This window comes from Danio rerio, chromosome 17, assembly GCF_052040795.2.
Source record: "Danio rerio strain M-AB ecotype USA chromosome 17, GRCz13ab, whole genome shotgun sequence".
Classification (NCBI taxonomy): domain Eukaryota; kingdom Metazoa; phylum Chordata; class Actinopteri; order Cypriniformes; family Danionidae; genus Danio; species Danio rerio.
Genome location: NC_141037.1, coordinates 47,136,381 through 47,162,231, shown reverse-complemented (window position 1 = coordinate 47,162,231; position 25,851 = coordinate 47,136,381). Strand labels below are relative to the sequence as shown.

At 33.9% G+C, this 25,851-nt stretch overlaps 2 protein-coding genes across 2 annotated transcripts; one reads left to right on the top strand and one right to left on the bottom strand.

The window, feature by feature from the left end:
* Positions 1-6,634: 6,634 nt before the first annotated feature.
* LOC141378618 (uncharacterized) lies at positions 6,635-10,357 on the bottom strand. Its single transcript, XM_087291280.1, has 5 exons — positions 10,084-10,357; positions 9,529-9,636; positions 9,231-9,330; positions 9,021-9,134; positions 6,635-7,264 (listed from the first exon to the last, which is right to left on the bottom strand). The coding sequence occupies exons 1-5, from the start codon at positions 10,284-10,286 to the stop codon at positions 6,797-6,799; spliced, it is 993 nt and encodes a 330-aa protein (XP_087147406.1). The 5' UTR covers positions 10,287-10,357; the 3' UTR covers positions 6,635-6,796.
* A 76-nt stretch (positions 10,358-10,433) lies between these two features.
* si:ch211-127n13.2 lies at positions 10,434-17,046 on the top strand. The gene is made up of 7 exons (XM_087291281.1): positions 10,434-10,469; positions 10,545-10,676; positions 11,043-11,120; positions 11,909-11,956; positions 12,076-12,183; positions 16,233-16,421; positions 16,529-17,046. The coding sequence occupies exons 2-7, from the start codon at positions 10,622-10,624 to the stop codon at positions 16,840-16,842; spliced, it is 792 nt and encodes a 263-aa protein (XP_087147407.1). The 5' UTR covers positions 10,434-10,469; positions 10,545-10,621; the 3' UTR covers positions 16,843-17,046.
* The last annotated feature ends 8,805 nt before the right edge of the window (positions 17,047-25,851 follow it).

Here is a 25,851-nt window from a genome sequence, read left to right as displayed (position 1 = left end):
TAAACATGTTAAAGCAAGTTGCAAGTGAAAATCTATGTCTCTGACTGAGTTTGCATTACTGTGATTTGACCTCTCTGCTGGCTGAGATAAGCTCATTTTCAACGTCCAATTCAGAATGTAATAAAACCTGATCCAGCTATAAAATGCATCATTCTTTTTTGTTTTAGACAACATTTCATGCACTGTTAAACATGTTAAAGCAAGTTGCAAGTGAAAATCTATGTCTCTGACTGAGTTTGCATTACTGTGATTTGACCTCTCTGCTGGCTGAGATAAGCTCATTTTCAACGTCCAATTCAGAATGTAATAAAACCAGATCCAGCCATAAAATGCATCATTCTTTTTTGTTTTAGACAACATTTCATGCACTGTTAAACATGTTAAAGCAAGTTGCAAGTGACAATCTATGTCTCTGACTGAGTTTGCATTACTGTGATTTGACCTCTCTGCTGGCTGAGATAAGCTCATTTTCAACGTCCAATTCAGAATGTAATAAAACCAGATCCAGCCATAAAATGCATCATTCTTTTTTGTTTTAGATAACATTTCATGCACTGTTAAACATGTTAAAGCAAGTTGCAAGTGAAAATCTATGTCTCTGACTGAGTTTGCATTACTGTGATTTGACCTCTCTGCTGGCTGAGATAAGCTCATTTTCAACGTCCAATTCAGAATGTAATAAAACCAGATCCAGCCATAAAATGCATCATTCTTTTTTGTTTTAGACAACATTGCATGCACTGTTAAACATGTTAAAGCAAGTTGCAAGTGAAAATCTATGTCTCTGACTGAGTTTGCATTACTGTGATTTGACCTCTCTGCTGGCTGAGATAAGCTCATTTTCAACGTCCAATTCAGAATGTAATAAAACCTGATCCAGCTATAAATAGCATCATTCTTTTTTGTTTTAGACAACATTTCATGCACTCTTAAACATGTTAAAGCAAGTTGCAAGTGAAAATCTATGTCTCTGACTGAGTTTGCATTACTGTGATTTGACCTCTCTGCTGGCTGAGATAAGCTCATTTTCAACGTCCAATTCAGAATGTAATAAAACCAGATCCAGCCATAAAATGCATCATTCTTTTTTGTTTTAGATAACATTTCATGCACTGTTAAACATGTTAAAGCAAGTTGCAAGTGAAAATCTATGTCTCTGACTGAGTTTGCATTACTGTGATTTGACCTCTCTGCTGGCTGAGATAAGCTCATTTTCAACGTCCAATTCAGAATGTAATAAAACCTGATCCAGCTATAAAATGCATCATTCTTTTTTGTTTTAGATAACATTTCATGCACTGTTAAACATGTTAAAGCAAGTTGCAAGTGAAAATCTATGTCTCTGACTGAGTTTGCATTACTGTGATTTGACCTCTCTGCTGGCTGAGATAAGCTCATTTTCAACGTCCAATTCAGAATGTAATAAAACCTGATCCAGCCATAAAATGCATCATTCTTTTTTGTTTTAGACAACATTTCATGCACTGTTAAACATGTTAAAGCAAGTTGCAAGTGAAAATCTATGTCTCTGACTGAGTTTGCATTACTGTGATTTGACCTCTCTGCTGGCTGAGATAAGCTCATTTTCAACGTCCAATTCAGAATGTAATAAAACCTGATCCAGCCATAAAATGCATCATTCTTTTTTGTTTTAGACAACATTTCATGCACTGTTAAACAAGATAAAGCAAGTTGGAAGTGAAAATCTATGTCTCTGACTGAGTTTGCATTACTGTGATTTGACCTCTCTGCTGGCTGAGATAAGCTCATTTTCAACGTCCAATTCAGAATGTAATAAAACCAGATCCAGCCATAAAATGCATCATTCTTTTTTGTTTTAGACAACATTTCATGCACTGTTAAACATGTTAAAGCAAGTTGCAAGTGAAAATCTATGTCTCTGACTGAGTTTGCATTACTGTGATTTGACCTCTCTGCTGGCTGAGATAAGCTCATTTTCAACGTCCAATTCAGAAAGTGATAAAACCAGATCCAGCCATAAAATGCATCATTCTTTTTTGTTTTAGACAACATTTCATGCACTGTTAAACATGTTAAAGCAAGTTGCAAGTGAAAATCTATGTCTCTGACTGAGTTTGCATTACTGTGATTTGACCTCTCTGCTGGCTGAGATAAGCTCATTTTCAACGTCCAATTCAGAATGTAATAAAACCTGATCCAGCCATAAAATGCATCATTCTTTTTTGTTTTAGACAACATTTCATGCACTGTTAAACATGTTAAAGCAAGTTGCAAGTGAAAATCTATGTCTCTGACTGAGTTTGCATTACTGTGATTTGACCTCTCTGCTGGCTGAGATAAGCTCATTTTCAACGTCCAATTCAGAATGTAATAAAACCTGATCCAGCCATAAAATGCATCATTCTTTTTTGTTTTAGACAACATTTCATGCACTGTTAAACATGTTAAAGCAAGTAGCAAGTGAAAATCTATGTCTCTGACTGAGTTTGCATTACTGTGATTTAACCTCTCTGCTGGCTGAGATAAGCTCATTTTCAACGTCCAATTCAGAAAGTGATAAAACCAGATCCAGCCATAAAATGCATCATTCTTTTTTGTTTTAGACAACATTTCATGCACTGTTAAACATGTTAAAGCAAGTTGCAAGTGAAAATCTATGTCTCTGACTGAGTTTGCATTACTGTGATTTGACCTCTCTGCTGGCTGAGATAAGCTCATTTTCAACGTCCAATTCAGAATGTAATAAAACCTGATCCAGCCATAAAATGCATCATTCTTTTTTGTTTTAGACAACATTTCATGCACTGTTAAACATGTTAAAGCAAGTTGCAAGTGAAAATCTATGTCTCTGACTGAGTTTGCATTACTGTGATTTGACCTCTCTGCTGGCTGAGATAAGCTCATTTTCAACGTCCAATTCAGAATGTAATAAAACCTGATCCAGCCATAAAATGCATCATTCTTTTTTGTTTTAGACAACATTTCATGCACTGTTAAACATGTTAAAGCAAGTTGCAAGTGAAAATCTATGTTTCTGACTGAGTTTGCATTACTGTGATTTGACCTCTCTGCTGGCTGAGATAAGCTCATTTTCAACGTCCAATTCAGAATGTAATAAAACCTGATCCAGCCATAAAATGCATCATTCTTTTTTGTTTTAGACAACATTTCATGCACTGTTAAACATGTTAAAGCAAGTAGCAAGTGAAAATCTATGTCTCTGACTGAGTTTGCATTACTGTGATTTAACCTCTCTGCTGGCTGAGATAAGCTCATTTTCAACGTCCAATTCAGAAAGTGATAAAACCAGATCCAGCCATAAAATGCATCATTCTTTTTTGTTTTAGACAACATTTCATGCACTGTTAAACATGTTAAAGCAAGTTGCAAGTGAAAATCTATGTCTCTGACTGAGTTTGCATTACTGTGATTTGACCTCTCTGCTGGCTGAGATAAGCTCATTTTCAACGTCCAATTCAGAATGTAATAAAACCTGATCCAGCCATAAAATGCATCATTCTTTTTTGTTTTAGACAACATTTCATGCACTGTTAAACATGTTAAAGCAAGTTGCAAGTGAAAATCTATGTCTCTGACTGAGTTTGCATTACTGTGATTTGACCTCTCTGCTGGCTGAGATAAGCTCATTTTCAACGTCCAATTCAGAATGTAATAAAACCTGATCCAGCCATAAAATGCATCATTCTTTTTTGTTTTAGACAACATTTCATGCACTGTTAAACATGTTAAAGCAAGTTGCAAGTGAAAATCTATGTCTCTGACTGAGTTTGCATTACTGTGATTTGACCTCTCTGCTGGCTGAGATAAGCTCATTTTCAACGTCCAATTCAGAATGTAATAAAACCTGATCCAGCTATAAAATGCATCATTCTTTTTTGTTTTAGATAACAGGTCCCACTTTACATTAGGTGGCCTTAGTAACTATGTACCTACAGCCCAAATTACACATTTGGTACAGTGTACTTACATTGTACCTTCATGTTCTTACATTGTACTTACATTTAAAGTACACACATGCTTAATATGTAGTTACAAAAGTGTACTTATATATAGGCTAATTTGTAAGTACACATTTTATAAGTACATATTTGTAAGTACGTATTTGTAAGTACATTATTTTTAAGTACACGTTTGTAAGTACACAACATATTTGCTATTGCTATTTTTTTTTTTTTTTGGCAAACATATTTTTTTTTACTTCTATTACACAACAAAGAATTATTGTTTATGGTTACCGCAAGGTGCGCAATATCCTTATTATTCAAAGATGCAACCAATGTTTGCAAAATACATACAGTTGTAAATGTTCATTCATTTAATTTATTTCTGTCAGGAAAGAGTCATTTATTTATTTATGTTGTGGTGTGCACTTCACCTGTTGTAAATAATGCACATAAACTGCACCATCTATTCAGCAAAACCTTTTATTTGTAAACAGTAGTTAATATGCAAAAAATTAGAGGAAATAGCAATGAAAAATATATTTTATGGCATATATAATCTTTGTTTATGTTAGCAAAATGGTTCTCACTTATGTTGTACAGCATTAAATAATGTAAAAATACACATAACTTGATATTACAAATCTAGTAAATTCAATGGTCAACAGTAACTAGGATTAATAAATTATGTCAACGTATTAGTTAACTCTTGTTAACTAAGTAAATTTTGTTGTAAAGGGTGGGACCATTTGGACACTCAGGAATATGTACTTAACTACTGTGTACTTACACTGAAAATACACTAAATCTGCCCTCAAAATACAGTGAGGAACCATTGTTGATACACAGGAACTACCATGTACTTACATTGAAAAATGCAATAAATCTGCCCTCTTGAAATACAGTGAGAAACCATTGTTGATACACAAGAACAACCATGTACTTACACTGAAAATACACTAAATCTGCCCTTTTAAGATACAGTGAGGAACCCTTGTTGATACACAGGAACTACCGTGTACTATACTGAAAATACACTAAATCTGACCTCTTAAAATACAGTGAGGAACCCTTGTTGATACACAGGAACAACCGTGTACTTACACTGAAAATACACTAAATTTTTCCTCTTAAGATACAGTGAGGAACCCTTGTTGATACACAGGAACAACCATGTACTTACACCAAAAATACACTAAATCTGCCCTTTTAAGATACAGCGAGGAACCCTTGTTGATACACAGGAACAACCGTGTACTTACATAGAAAATACACTAAATTTGCCCTCTTAAAATACAGTGAGGAACCATTGTTGATACACAGGAACAACCATGTACTTACACTAAAAATACACTAAATTTGCCCTCAAGATACAGTGAGGAACCCTTGTTGATACACAGGAACAACCGTGTACTTACATAGAAAATACACTAAATCTGCCCTTTTAAGATACAGTGAGGAACCCTTGTTGATACACAGGAACTACCGTGTACTTACATAGAAAATACACTAAATTTGCCCTTTTAAGATACAGTGAGGAACCCTTGTTGATACACAGGAACTACCGTGTACTATACTGAAAATACACTAAATCTGACCTCTTAAAATACAGTGAGGAACCCTTGTTGATACACAGGAACTACCATGTACTTACACTGAAAATACAATAAATTTGCCCTTTTAAGATACAGTGAGGAACCATTGTTGATACACAGGAACAACCATGTACTTACACTGAAAATACACTAAATTTGCCCTCTTAAAATACAGTGAGGAACCATTGTTGATACACAGGAACAACCGTGTACTTACACTGAAAATACAATAAATTTGCCCTCTTAAGATACAGTGAGGAACCCTTGTTGATACACAGGAACAACCGTGTACTTACATAGAAAATACACTAAATTTGCCCTTTTAAGATACAGTGAGGAACCCTTGTTGATACACAGTAACTACCGTGTACTATACTGAAAATACACTAAATCTGACCTCTTAAAATACAGTGAGGAACCCTTGTTGATACATAGGAAATACCGTGTACTTACACTGAAAATACAATAAATTTGCCCTTTTAAGGTACAGTGAGGAACCATTGTTGATACACAGGAACTACCGTGTACTTACACTGAAAATACACTAAATCCGCTCTCTTAAGATACATTGAGGAACCATTGTTGATACACAGGAACAACCATGTACTTACACTGAAAATACACTAAATTTGCCCTCTTAAAATACAGTGAGGAACCATTGTTGATACTCAGGAACAACCGTGTACTTACATAGAAAATACACTAAATCTGACCTCTTAAAATACAGTGAGGAACCCTTGTTGATACACAGGAACTACCGTGTACTTACTCTGAAAATACAATAAATTTGCCCTTTTAAGGTACAGCGAGGAACCATTGTTGATACTCAGGAGCTACTGTGTACTTACACTGAAAATACACTAAATCCGCTCTCTTAAGATACATTGAGGAACCATTGTTGATACACAGGAACAACCATGTACTTACACTGAAAATACACTAAATTTGCCCTCTTAAAATACAGTGAGGAACCATTGTTGATACTCAGGAACGACCGTGTACTTACAATAAAAATACACAAAAAAAAAATACCCTCTTAAAATACAGTGCAGAACTTCCTGTAGTCCAAGGAAATAATGTGATACTAAACTGAAAAAACAGGAAATATACATTTTAATACATAGAATTTACATGCTAAATTTACAAAGATGACATTAAAATTCGCATTCGTTTGTTATAGATAAGAAAGAATAAAGCACTCTGGATCTACATATATTTACCCAATTTCTTAGTAGTACAACTCTTTATGGTTGCAAATTAACAGATTTTGAAATGTTTCCTAATGTCATGAAACAGTTGAGCAAGTACTCCTGCTTTGTTTTGTTTGCCTAACCATTGATACCACTGAATACATTTCAAATGCTCTTTCAAGAGCTGTTTGCTTTTGTTTCCTCTTTGCTTGTTAACCTGTGACTTGATGCTTTGCCATGCACGTTCTATGTGCTGTGTATGGCAACCAGTGTATGGATTAACAAAGTTTTCTGAATGGTTCACAGTAAAATGCCTGTACCCATGTCTAGGAAGAGCCTGAGCATATGCTCTCCAACAGTCACTGAAAATGGTAGATCCTCTTCTTGCGTGCCTTCTGATAATGGGCACAAGAGTCTGTCTTGAGCGGTTTTTGACTATCTTTAAAACTGGCAAACGTCTTTGGCCCTTGATTTCCAGCATTCCAAACACCCAGCTGTTTCTTCTCCATGTAGAACGAAAACGACCACGGTTATACTAAAAACAAAACAACATTTTTTTAGATTATAGGGTATACAGGAATCATGTTTTTATTAATATAAATTGAATACATTGTAAGACCTTTTTAAGACTCTTTTCATACATTTTAAGACCTCGTCGCCACTTTAGATTTTAACCAGTAACATTGGTGAAATTTTATGTTGAAGTATATTTACTGAATACTAACTTTTTAAAAGCCCATCTAACAAATCTTGTGACAGCTCCTTATCAATTAAACATATTTTAAAAGGTTAGGAAACGAAGCACAAGATAATTATTTGAGATACTACCCCTTTGCAAATTTAAATATTAAGTAATAAAAATAATATAAAAAATACATGTATAATAAAAACATATGGCCTTGGAACTCAACAATCAAAACCTATTAATACTTTTTAAGGGCTTTAATTTTCTCTAAAATGATTTTAATATTTTTTAAGAATTCGCAGACATCCTGAATTAAGATGACTTAATCATTTAAAATGGATTAAGCCAAATATCAAGTATTTAATTAACTTATAAAACAATTAAATAATTTGTTTAATATATATTTATACAACAGGTCTGTCTGGTTCTTAAATCTGATCGACTGATAGCCATGTGATATTCTGCAATAACAGCATTTGTACTCCTTACTCTTCTGAAATTCTCCGCCCACGTACAGCGACAAGGACACTTTACAGTTTGACAAATATTGCAGCTATTAGACAACATTTTGTACTTTTATGGTTTTTTTAGTCAAGGATGTAGTTGTTTAGATTGCACACATGCAGTTTATTTATAAGGATAGTGCCTATTTCAAAATATTTATAATTTATAATATAAGAGATTCTAAGTGCGTTGGCATCATTAGCCAAAGACGGTTTACGTTGTCTATCCACAAGATGGCGCCAGGAGCACATAAGCCCTTGCTTAGAAGATTAAAAGAGTGATAACTACAGCTGATCAAATCATTATTAAACAGGTAAGTGATATTCTAAGTCGATCTCTCTCTTTTGAATAGATTACAACTATGCAGTTTATTTATAAGGACAGTGTCTATTTTAATACAGTTACTTTACTACAGTTACTTTACTTTACTATTCCCTTTTTCAAAAGTGTTATTCAGAGACCTCACCCCCGAACACCCCCTCCTTATCGCAAACAAAACAGCAGTCTGGTAGTGATTGTGCTGCTTTTTTGGGGGTCAATTATTGTGATATCTCGATTGCAACAGAAAAATACTGTAGACTGTAACACTGTAATAAAATATCTCTGTAGACAGAGGGCATTTCATGTCAAGTTCAGCCTTATAATCTTAAAATGTCAGCAAAATCACCTGTTTTGTCATCACTTTATACATTACGCATGAGAATCATTCAAACACTAGCTCTAAAGTGAGGTTGGTGACTTAGTAATGGCTTCTGCTGTTTTGACGTCAGCTGCAGATGTGAATGAATGGCGGAAGAAAGTAGTTCCTAATACAAAAGGGTTTTTAGACTTTCTGTGTTTGATTTTCTTTTTTTTATATAGACAATTGTGCCGTCGAACTGTTGTATAAACACAATATCACACTCATAGCAGTGCGATAAGGCTGTATATCAGCACTGGTGGGACACTAAAGCACGCCTCCCACCAGTGCTGATATACAGCCATATTGCACTGCCTATAAATCTGACTTCAACTGTATATTGACTTAAGTAAAAAAAAACTAAACTAAAATAAAAAATCTCTCCCTGTTTTAATTAACCTCATTTGTTCATGCTCCATTTACCTTTCTTTTATGCGCAAACTTAGACTCATCAATAGAAATAAACTTGCGTCTTGATTTTCCACCCATTCTAAGACCAGTTCTTCTTCTCAGTCTCTGTAGTGCAGCTACGCATATCTGAACAACATATAAGAGAAATATTAATTATTGACATTTATGAACTGACATGTTTAATTGCTTTGTTTCCAAATGCATTATTCTAAAGTATCAAACCTTCCTAATGGCATTTGTCATCCGGGAAAGTGTTCTTGAACTGCTAGCTATCTTATCCTCTAGCATGTCAATTTGCCTGAGTTGGAGTCCTTGTGCAAATCTGAGAATAAAGAGCACATCACAAGTACTGCCTCTGTCTGCTCTAGGTTGTACAATTATTACAGACATATTACATCACTGTACAGATATATATATATATATATATATATATATATATATATATATATATATATATATATATATAATATAATTTATTTATAATAATATATAATTTTAATTTTATTTTTTTACCACTCACCGGTAAATAAATTCCAACCACTTAATGAGATGTACTCTGCTTTGGCTAAAAAGTGAACCTTTTCTCACTGATGATGAAACTTTGCGATGACCCTTTCTTCTGCACAACCTATGAAAAAAAAAACAGTAAATCATAAAAACATACTAACAGCCAATCATGTATTTCCTATTTAAGGCAATATTTCCTAAATATTATACAATCATTTTGTAATATGTAAGGTTCATGACCAAAAGGCTAAGATAAATATAAAAATAACACAACCAATATATTTGTCTGTAAATAAAATATATTATTTATTTTTATTCATCCCTTTGTAATACTGTAACGTTAACGTTACTGCATATTTATTCATGTGCTTGTAATACGTCTCAAAAAAAGTTTGTCATCTGATTTTTATCTGTGTTTTTTTATTTATTTGTATGTATATTATGTGTGTGTTTTGTATGAAGCATTGCCACAATAAATACAAATTAAAGACCTATTATAAGATTTGTATAAATATATACTATATATAGTAACATGGCACAATGTACAGTAACTTAGTACTCTACTTACCATATATAACCGTCGCTACTCTTGTAACTGGTCAGCTTCATTTCCTTTCTGCAAACGCGGCAGGTTGGTGCACCATGGAGCAGTCTCTTCTTGATAAACCATTTTATTAAACTTTTCTGATGATGAGATCCTCTTCTACAGCTATGTAAAAGGTGGTGTATTTGCTCAGATAAATTCATTTTAATCGCATCGTAAAACTGCATACATCTACTTTTCTAAATATATTTGAAATGCAGGAGTGAAATGCTGGAGCAAAACATCCAATCAGAGGTCTGCATTTGATGACGTATATACTTTCAGAGACGTGTTGCGCGCATGCGTGACTTACCTGGCGCCTGGGGGTCATAATTATTCGAATTTCAACGGCTGGCGACGACACATTGGAGGTATGGCAGATAAATAATTACGTCTTTAATATACGTATATGTATTATTGTCAAATGATGTACTTTGTTTCCACAGTATACGGAAATAGTGAAAAAAAAGACTTCATAACACTGATTCTAGAAACAGAATTTTAATTCTGAACACTTTCAGTTATGTTTCGGAAGAGGAAGACAAAAAGACTTCGCACTCTTGCAGTACCTGCATTAGGTAACTTACAACAACACTATTATCGTACTGTAACATTAATGTTTCCTTGATTGTAACGTTAGCACATAAATTGACCCTTTTCACAAGACTGTTATGACGCGCTAACGGTCGTCATAAGCTGAAATCCTTGAAAGTTTTTAATACTTTGATTTCTAAAAAGAAACGTGTCATATTTGTGTCAAATTACAATTAAATGCAAGGTTTTTCTAATGCAGTGTCTATGAGGTTGAAAGTAAATTTTTTTCTCTTTATCTGAAAGTCTTGATAACACCATTGTGGAGTATTTAGTGTATTATTTCAGCAAATAGGACTGTAAAAAGTTTCATTGTTGCCATAGTCTTTCATCATTTACTGGCTTATCTACAGATATAAATGCCGTTGTCACAGATGAGGACAGAGAGGTAACATTCTCCAAGCAGTCAGTGGACTGTGAAAACAAACCAGGTACATATGATATTTTGGGACATTTCTAAATTCTAATGTTATTCTAAGCCTAACGTTACTTTTTGTGTTTCCATTTATAAATTATCCATTTTATTTACTGTGCTCGGCATAAATGAGTACACCCTCACAAATCTCTCTTTAAATTAATATTATCTATAGGACGCTGTGCAATAATATATTTGTGCATATACTATACTTTATCAGTTCCAAAACTGGAACTAGTTTAACAAAATATCTTAATATAACAGTCCAAATATGTGTACTGTACACCCAAATTAATTTGTTATGGAAAAATATGAAATAATAAAAAAAGTTGTTTGTTTGTTTGCACAACCGCATGTGAAACTGATTGTCAATCAGTGTTGCTTCCTAAGTGAGAAATTGGTGTACTCATTAATGCTGCTCACTGTAGTTTGTCTATATAAGTGTAAGGTTTTAACAAATAGGTGATGATTAAAAGGATAGTTCAACCAAAACTAAAAATTGTCATCATTTACTCATCTTTAAGTGGTTCCAAACCTGTTTGAGTTTCTTTCCTATTTTAAACAAAGAAAGACACTTTAAAGAAAATCTGTAACCATCCACTTACATACAATTAGTTTTTTTTTACTATGAAGTTCAATGGTTACAAGGTTTTAGCTTTCTTCAAAATATCTTTTGTTATTTTAACCACTTGAGGGTGAGTAATTAGTAAGTATATTTTAGTATATATCAAGTTTAATAGTTATTTGTAATGTTATCATACAATTTGCTGCACTCACTGTAACTATGTTAATTCTGTTTCACAGAAGACTCAAGCCCAGTTGCCAGCTATTCTTTGGATGAAAGTGAGAAGGGTGAGATCAAATAACTGTATGGCTACAAAATTAAAAGACAGTTATTTCAAACCTGACCTTTGATAGAGCCTATATAACGAGTGGCAGAACATACAGTAAATTTGAATGTCTGTGTTAAGGACTCCAGGCAGCTTCAGAAGGTCCAACTGTGGAAATTCTTTTGGAAAAGATAAAATCTCTAGAGGAAGAGCGTGACTTTCTAAGACGCACACTTGGATCTGTTTGTGGTGAGTAATGCTAAGCTATAAGTAGGTCCACACGGAATCTGCGCGCAGAATTCCGCAGATTTTTAGGCCATTATAAATTCTGTTTATTTACTTGAGCAAATGTGTAAATCTGAATTTATTCAGTTTTTATTCAGTAATTTATTACTTTTTATTTAATATATTAAAGTGTAAGTTATGATACTCCGCTGGATACTCCCAAAATAATTCCGCAGAAATCCGCAGATTTTTACCAAAATTCTCTGCAGAAATAGCAAAAAACGTCCGCAGATTCCGTCTGGCCCTGGCAATAAGATAATCATAGGCTTTATATGTAACATTACTTTTTATATAAAGCAAGAAAAATAGGTACTTAACACGTCACATTATTTCTTAGAAAGCATCTTGTTAAAGGTGTTGCTTATTTAAAAAGTTTCACCAGAGCTTAGCATCCAAAATTAATCCACATACAAATAAACAGAAGTAATTAGTTTAGAAATGTAGTTTTGTGTAATAAAATGAAATCGGGGGTGGGGTGAGGGGTCTAACCTACACAGTAAAAAAATATTGCGGCAATTAGTTATGACAACTAAAAATGTTGAGTTATGTTAACTTATTTGGATTGAATGTGTTGACATAAATTATAAATTATATCAAAGTTTTACTTGGCTAAACTTTTACTTAAAGGTGCAGTAGGTGATCTGCCAAAATGCTTAGCACATTATCTTTGGATGGCGGGGAGGGACTGTGATTCAAAGTCACGCCTCTTAAAATCGCAAGTGTCCGCACCGCGACACGACAGCAGACAACTCACCAGTTCATGACATTTGCCAGTTAGAAATGTAGTTAGTGTCTGGCTGGCGGCGTGCAGGAATTTTACTTATTAATAGCGCTATTTACTGATGTTTTGTTGTTAAACTTGTTACTAAATGAAAACAACAGTTTAGAGCTCGTCTCCTTTATTGCATGACCACCATGGCCATTCACTAACAACAACAAAAAACTCTCGCTCACACCGGAAGTGACCGTTTAACATAACATAAAAGTCCTACTTTCTTTCTATGTGCAGCATACACATTTACGGTTGTCATCACCATGAATTGAACTTAACAAAACTAAATAAAAATCTACATTACAAGATGCTGTAAAAGGTCCTTATAAAACTGAAAATAGTTACATCAATCTTTCACTGGGAGATTTTAGTGGCTGAACAACACCTCTGTGTATATAATCCATTTTAAACACACTCTATATCATCTTTGTGGAAGAACATTACCTGTCTAACAGAAACACTTCAGCCATGGTGTCGTCCTTCCTCCAGCGTTCAAAAGTAACTCCAATATTGATTCAGGATTTTAAAAAGTTTAAATTCAGAATTTGATTTTACCACGACAGTGAATGTCTTGTGTGCACGTGTTGTGAATGCACGGCAATCATGCAGGCGGGCACACAATAATGACGGATGCGCGTGAACAGAGATGCGCAGAAGCCCAAAACTACATTTGTTGACAGTTTGGGCTACTTATCAGAATTATGGGAAATGTCGGCCTGACAATATTTAATTTAATAAACATTTTTTAGTCTTATGCCTTACTCAGAATATAAAAATACATATAAACACATTTAGATCATTTACTTTAATCATTACTATTGGACTGTGAAGAGACTTTTAATCAGCACAACGAAAAATGTTTCTGAAGACAATCACCTACTGCACCTTTAAAGTCAAAAGTCAGCTAAATCTATATATTAGTTAAGTTACACATTTTCAGTTAAAAATAATTCTGCTTTAAATAGTACAAATTTGTGCAAATAAAAATTTATAAATTTGTAATTAAATAAATTACTTTAAAAATTGTATTCGTATGCATATATACATATATACTTATATGTATATATACACACACACTTACTCATTGGCCACTTTATTGGGTACACCTTACTAGTACCAGGTTGGACTGCCTTTTGCCTTCGGTATTGCCTTGGGCCCCGTTTACACTAACACGTTTTAGTTTTAAAACGCATACGTTTTTATTCTAAAATGCTGCTGCTCTGTCTTAGTGTGGATGGGGGAAAACGGAGACATCTGAAAATGGAGGCAGGGCTGCAGACAATCGCCTATCTGATTGGGGCTTTTTCCTCAATATTAAGTAGCCTACACAAAGTTCAGTCTTCTTGCTCTCCTTGTCAGACTTCGCAAGTTTGATATGGAGAACAAACTCCCATGGTCACGTCGGGTAAATATTTAAAGGGAACAGTGTACTTTATAACCTCATTCACATACCCTGGCTACGTTGTTTTACTATGTTAACAATAAAATGAAAACATGATATAAGGAACTGCCTATTTTAATTTTGATATTAACAACATAACAGACCCCAAAAATGTTGTGGTGTCGTGTAGCTACTTATTTATATGACTGTTATCTTCACCGTATGCAAATTTATAACAAAACGGAGCCTTTAACATAACTACCTCCTTTCATTTTCATTGAAAATACGAAACATACCATCTCTTTCGCTGAATATCAGTTTTAATAATCATTAATGCTTGCGCTCTGTGTTCTATTCCCACTTATCACCCTGGCCTATTCATTTAGAACATTCTAACATTAAAAGTTGGAATTATTAAAAATAAAAAAGCATAAAGGTCATCGCTCTTAAGTGTAGTTTGCTTTCAAACTATTTTTTACAGTTCAGTTTTAGCGATCTTAATGTTAACAATCATGCTCTCTTCGCAGTGCATTTTTAAGACATTGATGTTATTTTAAACACAGCCTCATGGCAAAAGCTATAGGTGACCTATTATTTAAAAGCAGAATTTATGTTATGTCTCCAAAGCTTGTGAAAACAAAAAGCATACGTTAATTCTTTTCATTTATAGTGGGTTATTTATTAAATGTCTGTACTCTATATGACATGGGCCTGCTGGTTAGAACATTTCTCAAATTGTAAAAGTAGACTTTAAAAAAAATAAAAATGAATAAACAACATCCTACTTATTAATAATATTAACTACTATCATCATCATACTTAAATATTATTAAAGTATGTTTTTTTTTTCATTTCTAAGAAATAATACACATTACATTTCATTTCTTAATAAATTGCCTCATTATTTATTTATTTATTCATATGACTTATATATGATAATAAAATATGTGTTAGCTTTTGTAAGGGATATGTTTTAGAATAGAATATGTAATATTCAACTTCTCAATAATATTAGTAAAGCAAACACAGGCCCTATGTGCCATTTACATATTATCCAGTTAATATGGAAAGCGTGTGCATGTTTTTACCAAATCTAATATTGAACTTTATTTTAAATGTGTGTGCGTGTAAAGCAATATAATTTGCACAAAGAAATTATGGGTTTTTCTCTAAAGAAGTTGTTACTCCCAGTTTAGAGCATCATTTTGGGCGTTTTACGTTATAACTAACGTCGTTCAAGCGATGAATCTGCGAAAGAAAAACTACCGGTTTTGGGAAAACACTCGTCACTACATAGTTATTTTCCCAAATGATTGAACCATACTATGATAGTTCAGCCGTTAGTGACATCGTTGTTTGGGAAACGCACCCCTGGTTTCTTCCAAAGATGTAGATTACCCATAGTATATGAGTGTGTGTGCAAATGAGAGACTCAGCTTCAATATTTAAGTGTAGTAAACTTAAACCATGTCTATTGTACTTGAATTATAAGTACTATCAATATCCTTCTTAATTACAACAACTTACACTTGTATTGTCAAGTCCTGCCAACTTTAACCTGAGTTAAGACAACTTTGCTGTTTAAGTGAAAAAAAGTAATGTTTTTAAGGCAGCAATTGTTTTAGTGTTTTTACAGTGAGGGTAGTAAGCTGCATTTAGATCAGCCTTCATTTTGGTATACAGTATTTGTTAGTTTTATTACAGTATAATAAACAATAAAACCAGCAACTACTGGACACAATTAGACCTTGCAAAGTGCAAGTTACTCAAAATGCCTAATGCAATAGATTATTTTATGCCAACATTAAAAATGACAGCCATTTCAAGGAAAAATGAATTTAATATGAATCTTTCATTTAGGCAAAGAAAAGAAAAAGAAGAAGAAAGACACTAGTAGTGACAGTGATGAGTTACCCTCTTCATCATCTTCATCGTCCTCCCTATCATCATCATCATCTGAAGATGAAAGATGTCACAAAAAAAAATCCAAAAAGAAGAAACCCCCCCCAAAAAGGTCAAGATCTACATTCTCCTGTTCAACTGTGAGAGGTTGTGAATCAGTACTTTTTGTGAATTAATTCTTGATGAAAATGACTTTGCCATTTTTTTTTATAATGTGCAATGCATTAATAAATTATTTATTTAATTTTCAACAGCTAAGTCTCCAGAAGACGTTCTAAAGAGATACAAAAAAGTTCTTCGAGCATACAATAAGGAAGGAAGCATGACAAGAGCTTTCACAAAGGTTGGAGTGGACAGAAACACTCTTGCCCTCTCTGCAGTTATAGCTGAGATTCAAATTGTTGATCCAGAATTTTACCGCTCCCTCCCCCAATTCCAGCCTCAGCAAGAGAAGCTTTTTGAATTTGCTCAGAGGTGCTCGGAGGCCCTGACCACTGAAGTGAAAGCTTCAATTTTCTCGGCAAAACAAAGTGGAAAACTCTTGCCAATTAAATACAAATTTCGCTAAATGCTTATTATTTTGAGGTTTTTTTTTTCATCTAACGTATGGTTTCCTGTGTTACTGTATATCTAAAGAAATGTGTTTAAACCATATTGTGTGACCTTTTTTGTTTGTTATATTTTCTCAAAATAATTCTAATTTTGTAAAAGTTTCCTAAATACACTGTTTCAGTTTATCTGAAAGTTACAATAAAAAGAAACTGAATTAAAACTTGTTTTTTGCATATCCTGTAATTATTAGCAAGTTTAAATAAAAATACCACATTTATAATTGTTCACACGTTTGTTCTCCCACAAAAGGGCAGATTTAGTGTATTTTCAGTGTAAGTACACGGTAGCTCCTGTGTATCAACAATGGTTCCTCACTGTATTTTAAGAGGGCAAATTTAGTGTATTTTCTATGTAAGTACACGGTTGTTCCTTTGTATCAACAAGGGTTCCTCACTGTATCTTAAGAGGGCAAATTTAGTGTATTTTCAGTGTAAGTACACGGTAGTTCCTGTATATAAACAAGGGTTCCTCACTGTATCTTAAAAGGGCAGATTTAGTGTATTTTCTATGTAAGTACACGGTTGTTCCTGTGTATCAACAAGGGTTCCTCACTGTATCTTAAGAGGGCAAATTTAGTGTATTTTTAGTGTAAGTACATGGTTGTTCCTGTGTATCAACAATGGTTCCTCACTGTATTTTTAAGAGGGCAAATTTAGTGTATTTTCTATGTAAGTACACGGTTGTTCCTGTGTATCAACAAGGGTTCCTCACTGTATCTTAAAAGGGCAGATTTGGTGTATTTTTGGTGTAAGTACATGGTTGTTCCTGTGTATCAACAAGGGTTCCTCACTGTATTTTAAGAGGTCAGATTTAGTGTATTTTCAGTATAGTACACGGTAGTTCCTGTGTATCAACAAGGGTTCCTCACTGTATCTTAAAAGGGCAGATTTAGTGTATTTTCAGTGTAAGTACATGGTTGTTCCTGTGTATCAACAAGGGTTCCTCACTGTATCTTAAAAGGGCAGATTTAGTGTATTTTCAGTGTAAGTACATGGTTGTTCCTGTGTATCAACAATGGTTCCTCACTGTATTTTAAGAGGGCAAATTTAGTGTATTTTCTATGTAAGTACACGGTAGTTCCTGTGTATCAACAATGGTTTCTCACTGCATTTCAAGAGGGCAGATTTATTGCATTTTTCAATGTAAGTACATGGTAGTTCTTGTGTATCAACAATGGTTCCTCACTGTATTTTAAGAGGGCTGATTTAGTGTATTTTCAGTGTAAGTACACGATAGTTCCTGTGTATCAACAATGGTTCCTCACTGTATTTTGAGGGCAGATTTACTGTATTTTCAGTGTAAGTACACAGTAGTTAAGTACATATTCCTGAGTGTCCAAATGGTCCCACCCTTTACAACAAAATTTACTTAGTTAACAAGAGTTAACTAATACGTTGACATAATTTATTAATCGTAGTTACTGTTGACCATTGAATTTACTAGATTTGTAATATCAAGTTATGTGTATTTTTACATTATTTAATGCTGTACAACATAAGTGAGAACCATTTTGCTAACATAAACAAAGATTATATATGCCATAAAATATATTTTTCATTGCTATTTCCTCTAATTTTTTTGCATATTAACTACTGTTTACAAATAAAACGTTTTGCTGAATAGATGGTGCAGTTTATGTGCATTATTTACAACAGGTGAAGTGCACACCACAACATAAATAAATAAATGACTCTTTCCTAACACAAATAAATTAAATGAATGAACTGAATGAACATTTACAACTGTATGTATTTTGCAAACATTGGTTGCATCTTTGAATAATAAGGATATTATGCACCTTGCGGTAACCATAAACAATAATTCTTTGTTGTGTAATAGAAGTAAAAAAAATATGTTTGCCAAAAAAAAAAATAGCAATAGCAAATATGTTGTGTACTTACAAACGTGTACTTAAAAATAATGTACTTACAAATACGTACTTACAAATATGTACTTATAAAATGTGTACTTACACATTAGCCTATATATGTAAGTACACTTTTGTAACTACATATTAAGCATGTGTGTACTTTAAATGTAAGTACAATGTAAGAACATGAAGGTAAAATGTAAGTACACTGTACCAAATGTGTAATTTGGGCTGTAGGTACATAGTTACTAAGGCCACCTAATGTAAAGTGGGACCAGATAAGATTTCATGCACTGTTAAACATGTTAAAGCAAGTTGCAAGTGAAAATCTATGTCTCTGACTGAGTTTGCATTACTGTGATTTGACCTCTCTGCTGGCTGAGATAAGCTCATTTTCAACGTCCAATTCAGAATGTAATAAAACCTGATCCAGCTATAAAATGCATCATTCTTTTTTGTTTTAGACAACATTTCATGCACTGTTAAACATGTTAAAGCAAGTTGCAAGTGAAAATCTATGTCTCTGACTGAGTTTGCATTACTGTGATTTGACCTCTCTGCTGGCTGAGATAAGCTCATTTTCAACGTCCAATTCAGAATGTAATAAAACCAGATCCAGCCATAAAATGCATCATTCTTTTTTGTTTTAGATAACATTTCATGCACTGTTAAACATGTTAAAGCAAGTTGCAAGTGAAAATCTATGTCTCTGACTGAGTTTGCATTACTGTGATTTGACCTCTCTGCTGGCTGAGATAAGCTCATTTTCAACGTCCAATTCAGAATGTAATAAAACCAGATCCAGCCATAAAATGCATCATTCTTTTTTGTTTTAGACAACATTTCATGCACTGTTAAACATGTTAAAGCAAGTTGCAAGTGAAAATCTATGTCTCTGACTGAGTTTGCATTACTGTGATTTGACCTCTCTGCTGGCTGAGATAAGCTCATTTTCAACGTCCAATTCAGAATGTAATAAAACCTGATCCAGCTATAAAATGCATCATTCTTTTTTGTTTTAGACAACATTTCATGCACTGTTAAACATGTTAAAGCAAGTTGCAAGTGAAAATCTATGTCTCTGACTGAGTTTGCATTACTGTGATTTGACCTCTCTGCTGGCTGAGATAAGCTCATTTTCAACGTCCAATTCAGAATGTAATAAAACCAGATCCAGCCATAAAATGCATCATTCTTTTTTGTTTTAGATAACATTTCATGCACTGTTAAACATGTTAAAGCAAGTTGCAAGTGAAAATCTATGTCTCTGACTGAGTTTGCATTACTGTGATTTGACCTCTCTGCTGGCTGAGATAAGCTCATTTTCAACGTCCAATTCAGAATGTAATAAAACCTGATCCAGCTATAAAATGCATCATTCTTTTTTGTTTTAGACAACATTTCATGCACTGTTAAACATGTTAAAGCAAGTTGCAAGTGAAAATCTATGTCTCTGACTGAGTTTGCATTACTGTGATTTGACCTCTCTGCTGGCTGAGATAAGCTCATTTTCAACGTCCAATTCAGAATGTAATAAAACCTGATCCAGCTATAAAATGCATCATTCTTTTTTGTTTTAGACAACATTTCATGCACTGTTAAACATGTTAAAGCAAGTTGCAAGTGAAAATCTATGTCTCTGACTGAGTTTGCATTACTGTGATTTGACCTCTCTGCTGGCTGAGATAAGCTCATTTTCAACGTCCAATTCAGAATGTAATAAAACCAGATCCAGCCATAAAATGCATCATTCTTTTTTGTTTTAGATAACATTTCATGCACTGTTAAACATGTTAAAGCAAGTAGCAAGTGAAAATCTATGTCTCTGACTGAGTTTGCATTACTGTGATTTGACCTCTCTGCTGGCTAAGATAAGCTCATTTTCAACGTCCAATTCAGAATGTAATAAAACCAGATCCAGCCATAAAATGCATCATTCTTTTTTGTTTTAGACAACATTTCATGCACTGTTAAACATGTTAAAGCAAGTTGCAAGTGAAAATCTATGTCTCTGACTGAGTTTGCATTACTGTGATTTGACCTCTCTGCTGGCTGAGATAAGCTCATTTTCAACGTCTAATTCAGAATGTAATAAAACCTGATCCAGCTATAAAATGCATCATTCCTTTTTGTTTTAGATAACATTTCATGCACTGTTAAACATGTTAAAGCAAGTTGCAAGTGAAAATCTATGTCTCTGACTGAGTTTGCATTACTGTGATTTGACCTCTCTGCTGGCTGAGATAAGCTCATTTTCAACGTCCATTTCAGAAAGTGATAAAACCAGATCCAGCCATAAAATGCATCATTCTTTTTTAATATAGACAACATTTCATGCACTGTTAAACATGTTAAAGCAAGTTGCAAGTGAAAATCTATGTCTCTGACTAAGTTTGCATTACTGTGATTTGACCTCTCTGCTGGCTGAGATAAGCTCATTTTCAACGTCCAATTCAGAATGTAATAAAACCTGATCCAGCTATAAAATGCATCATTCTTTTTTGTTTTAGATAACATTTCATGCACTGTTAAACATGTTAAAGCAAGTTGCAAGTGAAAATCTATGTCTCTGACTGAGTTTGCATTACTGTGATTTGACCTCTCTGCTGGCTGAGATAAGCTCATTTTCAACGTCCAATTCAGAATGTATTAAACCTGATCCAGCCATAAAATGCATCATTCTTTTTTGTTTTAGACAACATTTCATGCACTGTTAAACATGTTAAAGCAAGTTGCAAGTGAAAATCTATGTCTCTGACTGAGTTTGCATTACTGTGATTTGACCTCTCTGCTGGCTGAGATAAGCTCATTTTCAACGTCCAATTCAGAATGTAATAAAACCTGATCCAGCTATAAAATGCATCATTCTTTTTTGTTTTAGACAACATTTCATGCACTGTTAAACATGTTAAAGCAAGTTGCAAGTGAAAATCTATGTCTCTGACTGAGTTTGCATTACTGTGATTTGACCTCTCTGCTGGCTGAGATAAGCTCATTTTCAACGTCCAATTCAGAATGTAATAAAACCAGATCCAGCCATAAAATGCATCATTCTTTTTTGTTTTAGATAACATTTCATGCACTGTTAAACATGTTAAAGCAAGTTGCAAGTGAAAATCTATGTCTCTGACTGAGTTTGCATTACTGTGATTTGACCTCTCTGCTGGCTGAGATAAGCTCATTTTCAACGTCCAATTCAGAATGTAATAAAACCAGATCCAGCCATAAAATGCATCATTCTTTTTTGTTTTAGACAACATTTCATGCACTGTTAAACATGTTAAAGCAAGTTGCAAGTGAAAATCTATGTCTCTGACTGAGTTTGCATTACTGTGATTTGACCTCTCTGCTGGCTGAGATAAGCTCATTTTCAACGTCCAATTCAGAATGTAATAAAACCTGATCCAGCTATAAAATGCATCATTCTTTTTTGTTTTAGACAACATTTCATGCACTGTTAAACATGTTAAAGCAAGTTGCAAGTGAAAATCTATGTCTCTGACTGAGTTTGCATTACTGTGATTTGACCTCTCTGCTGGCTGAGATAAGCTCATTTTCAACGTCCAATTCAGAATGTAATAAAACCAGATCCAGCCATAAAATGCATCATTCTTTTTTGTTTTAGATAACATTTCATGCACTGTTAAACATGTTAAAGCAAGTTGCAAGTGAAAATCTATGTCTCTGACTGAGTTTGCATTACTGTGATTTGACCTCTCTGCTGGCTGAGATAAGCTCATTTTCAACGTCCAATTCAGAATGTAATAAAACCTGATCCAGCTATAAAATGCATCATTCTTTTTTGTTTTAGACAACATTTCATGCACTGTTAAACATGTTAAAGCAAGTTGCAAGTGAAAATCTATGTCTCTGACTGAGTTTGCATTACTGTGATTTGACCTCTCTGCTGGCTGAGATAAGCTCATTTTCAACGTCCAATTCAGAATGTAATAAAACCTGATCCAGCTATAAAATGCATCATTCTTTTTTGTTTTAGACAACATTTCATGCACTGTTAAACATGTTAAAGCAAGTTGCAAGTGAAAATCTATGTCTCTGACTGAGTTTGCATTACTGTGATTTGACCTCTCTGCTGGCTGAGATAAGCTCATTTTCAACGTCCAATTCAGAATGTAATAAAACCAGATCCAGCCATAAAATGCATCATTCTTTTTTGTTTTAGATAACATTTCATGCACTGTTAAACATGTTAAAGCAAGTAGCAAGTGAAAATCTATGTCTCTGACTGAGTTTGCATTACTGTGATTTGACCTCTCTGCTGGCTAAGATAAGCTCATTTTCAACGTCCAATTCAGAATGTAATAAAACCAGATCCAGCCATAAAATGCATCATTCTTTTTTGTTTTAGACAACATTTCATGCACTGTTAAACATGTTAAAGCAAGTTGCAAGTGAAAATCTATGTCTCTGACTGAGTTTGCATTACTGTGATTTGACCTCTCTGCTGGCTGAGATAAGCTCATTTTCAACGTCTAATTCAGAATGTAATAAAACCTGATCCAGCTATAAAATGCATCATTCCTTTTTGTTTTAGATAACATTTCATGCACTGTTAAACATGTTAAAGCAAGTTGCAAGTGAAAATCTATGTCTCTGACTGAGTTTGCATTACTGTGATTTGACCTCTCTGCTGGCTGAGATAAGCTCATTTTCAACGTCCATTTCAGAAAGTGATAAAACCAGATCCAGCCATAAAATGCATCATTCTTTTTTAATATAGACAACATTTCATGCACTGTTAAACATGTTAAAGCAAGTTGCAAGTGAAAATCTATGTCTCTGACTAAGTTTGCATTACTGTGATTTGACCTCTCTGCTGGCTGAGATAAGCTCATTTTCAACGTCCAATTCAGAATGTAATAAAACCTGATCCAGCTATAAAATGCATCATTCTTTTTTGTTTTAGATAACATTTCATGCACTGTTAAACATGTTAAAGCAAGTTGCAAGTGAAAATCTATGTCTCTGACTGAGTTTGCATTACTGTGATTTGACCTCTCTGCTGGCTGAGATAAGCTCATTTTCAACGTCCAATTCAGAATGTATTAAACCTGATCCAGCCATAAAATGCATCATTCTTTTTTGTTTTAGACAACATTTCATGCACTGTTAAACATGTTAAAGCAAGTTGCAAGTGAAAATCTATGTCTCTGACTGAGTTTGCATTACTGTGATTTGACCTCTCTGCTGGCTGAGATAAGCTCATTTTCAACGTCCAATTCAGAATGTAATAAAACCTGATCCAGCTATAAAATGCATCATTCTTTTTTGTTTTAGACAACATTTCATGCACTGTTAAACATGTTAAAGCAAGTTGCAAGTGAAAATCTATGTCTCTGACTGAGTTTGCATTACTGTGATTTGACCTCTCTGCTGGCTGAGATAAGCTCATTTTCAACGTCCAATTCAGAATGTAATAAAACCAGATCCAGCCATAAAATGCATCATTCTTTTTTGTTTTAGATAACATTTCATGCACTGTTAAACATGTTAAAGCAAGTTGCAAGTGAAAATCTATGTCTCTGACTGAGTTTGCATTACTGTGATTTGACCTCTCTGCTGGCTGAGATAAGCTCATTTTCAACGTCCAATTCAGAATGTAATAAAACCAGATCCAGCCATAAAATGCATCATTCTTTTTTGTTTTAGACAACATTTCATGCACTGTTAAACATGTTAAAGCAAGTTGCAAGTGAAAATCTATGTCTCTGACTGAGTTTGCATTACTGTGATTTGACCTCTCTGCTGGCTGAGATAAGCTCATTTTCAACGTCCAATTCAGAATGTAATAAAACCTGATCCAGCTATAAAATGCATCATTCTTTTTTGTTTTAGACAACATTTCATGCACTGTTAAACATGTTAAAGCAAGTTGCAAGTGAAAATCTATGTCTCTGACTGAGTTTGCATTACTGTGATTTGACCTCTCTGCTGGCTGAGATAAGCTCATTTTCAACGTCCAATTCAGAATGTAATAAAACCAGATCCAGCCATAAAATGCATCATTCTTTTTTGTTTTAGATAACATTTCATGCACTGTTAAACATGTTAAAGCAAGTTGCAAGTGAAAATCTATGTCTCTGACTGAGTTTGCATTACTGTGATTTGACCTCTCTGCTGGCTGAGATAAGCTCATTTTCAACGTCCAATTCAGAATGTAATAAAACCTGATCCAGCTATAAAATGCATCATTCTTTTTTGTTTTAGACAACATTTCATGCACTGTTAAACATGTTAAAGCAAGTTGCAAGTGAAAATCTATGTCTCTGACTGAGTTTGCATTACTGTGATTTGACCTCTCTGCTGGCTGAGATAAGCTCATTTTCAACGTCCAATTCAGAATGTAATAAAACCTGATCCAGCTATAAAATGCATCATTCTTTTTTGTTTTAGACAACATTTCATGCACTGTTAAACATGTTAAAGCAAGTTGCAAGTGAAAATCTATGTCTCTGACTGAGTTTGCATTACTGTGATTTGACCTCTCTGCTGGCTGAGATAAGCTCATTTTCAACGTCCAATTCAGAATGTAATAAAACCAGATCCAGCCATAAAATGCATCATTCTTTTTTGTTTTAGATAACATTTCATGCACTGTTAAACATGTTAAAGCAAGTAGCAAGTGAAAATCTATGTCTCTGACTGAGTTTGCATTACTGTGATTTGACCTCTCTGCTGGCTAAGATAAGCTCATTTTCAACGTCCAATTCAGAATGTAATAAAACCAGATCCAGCCATAAAATGCATCATTCTTTTTTGTTTTAGACAACATTTCATGCACTGTTAAACATGTTAAAGCAAGTTGCAAGTGAAAATCTATGTCTCTGACTGAGTTTGCATTACTGTGATTTGACCTCTCTGCTGGCTGAGATAAGCTCATTTTCAACGTCTAATTCAGAATGTAATAAAACCTGATCCAGCTATAAAATGCATCATTCCTTTTTGTTTTAGATAACATTTCATGCACTGTTAAACATGTTAAAGCAAGTTGCAAGTGAAAATCTATGTCTCTGACTGAGTTTGCATTACTGTGATTTGACCTCTCTGCTGGCTGAGATAAGCTCATTTTCAACG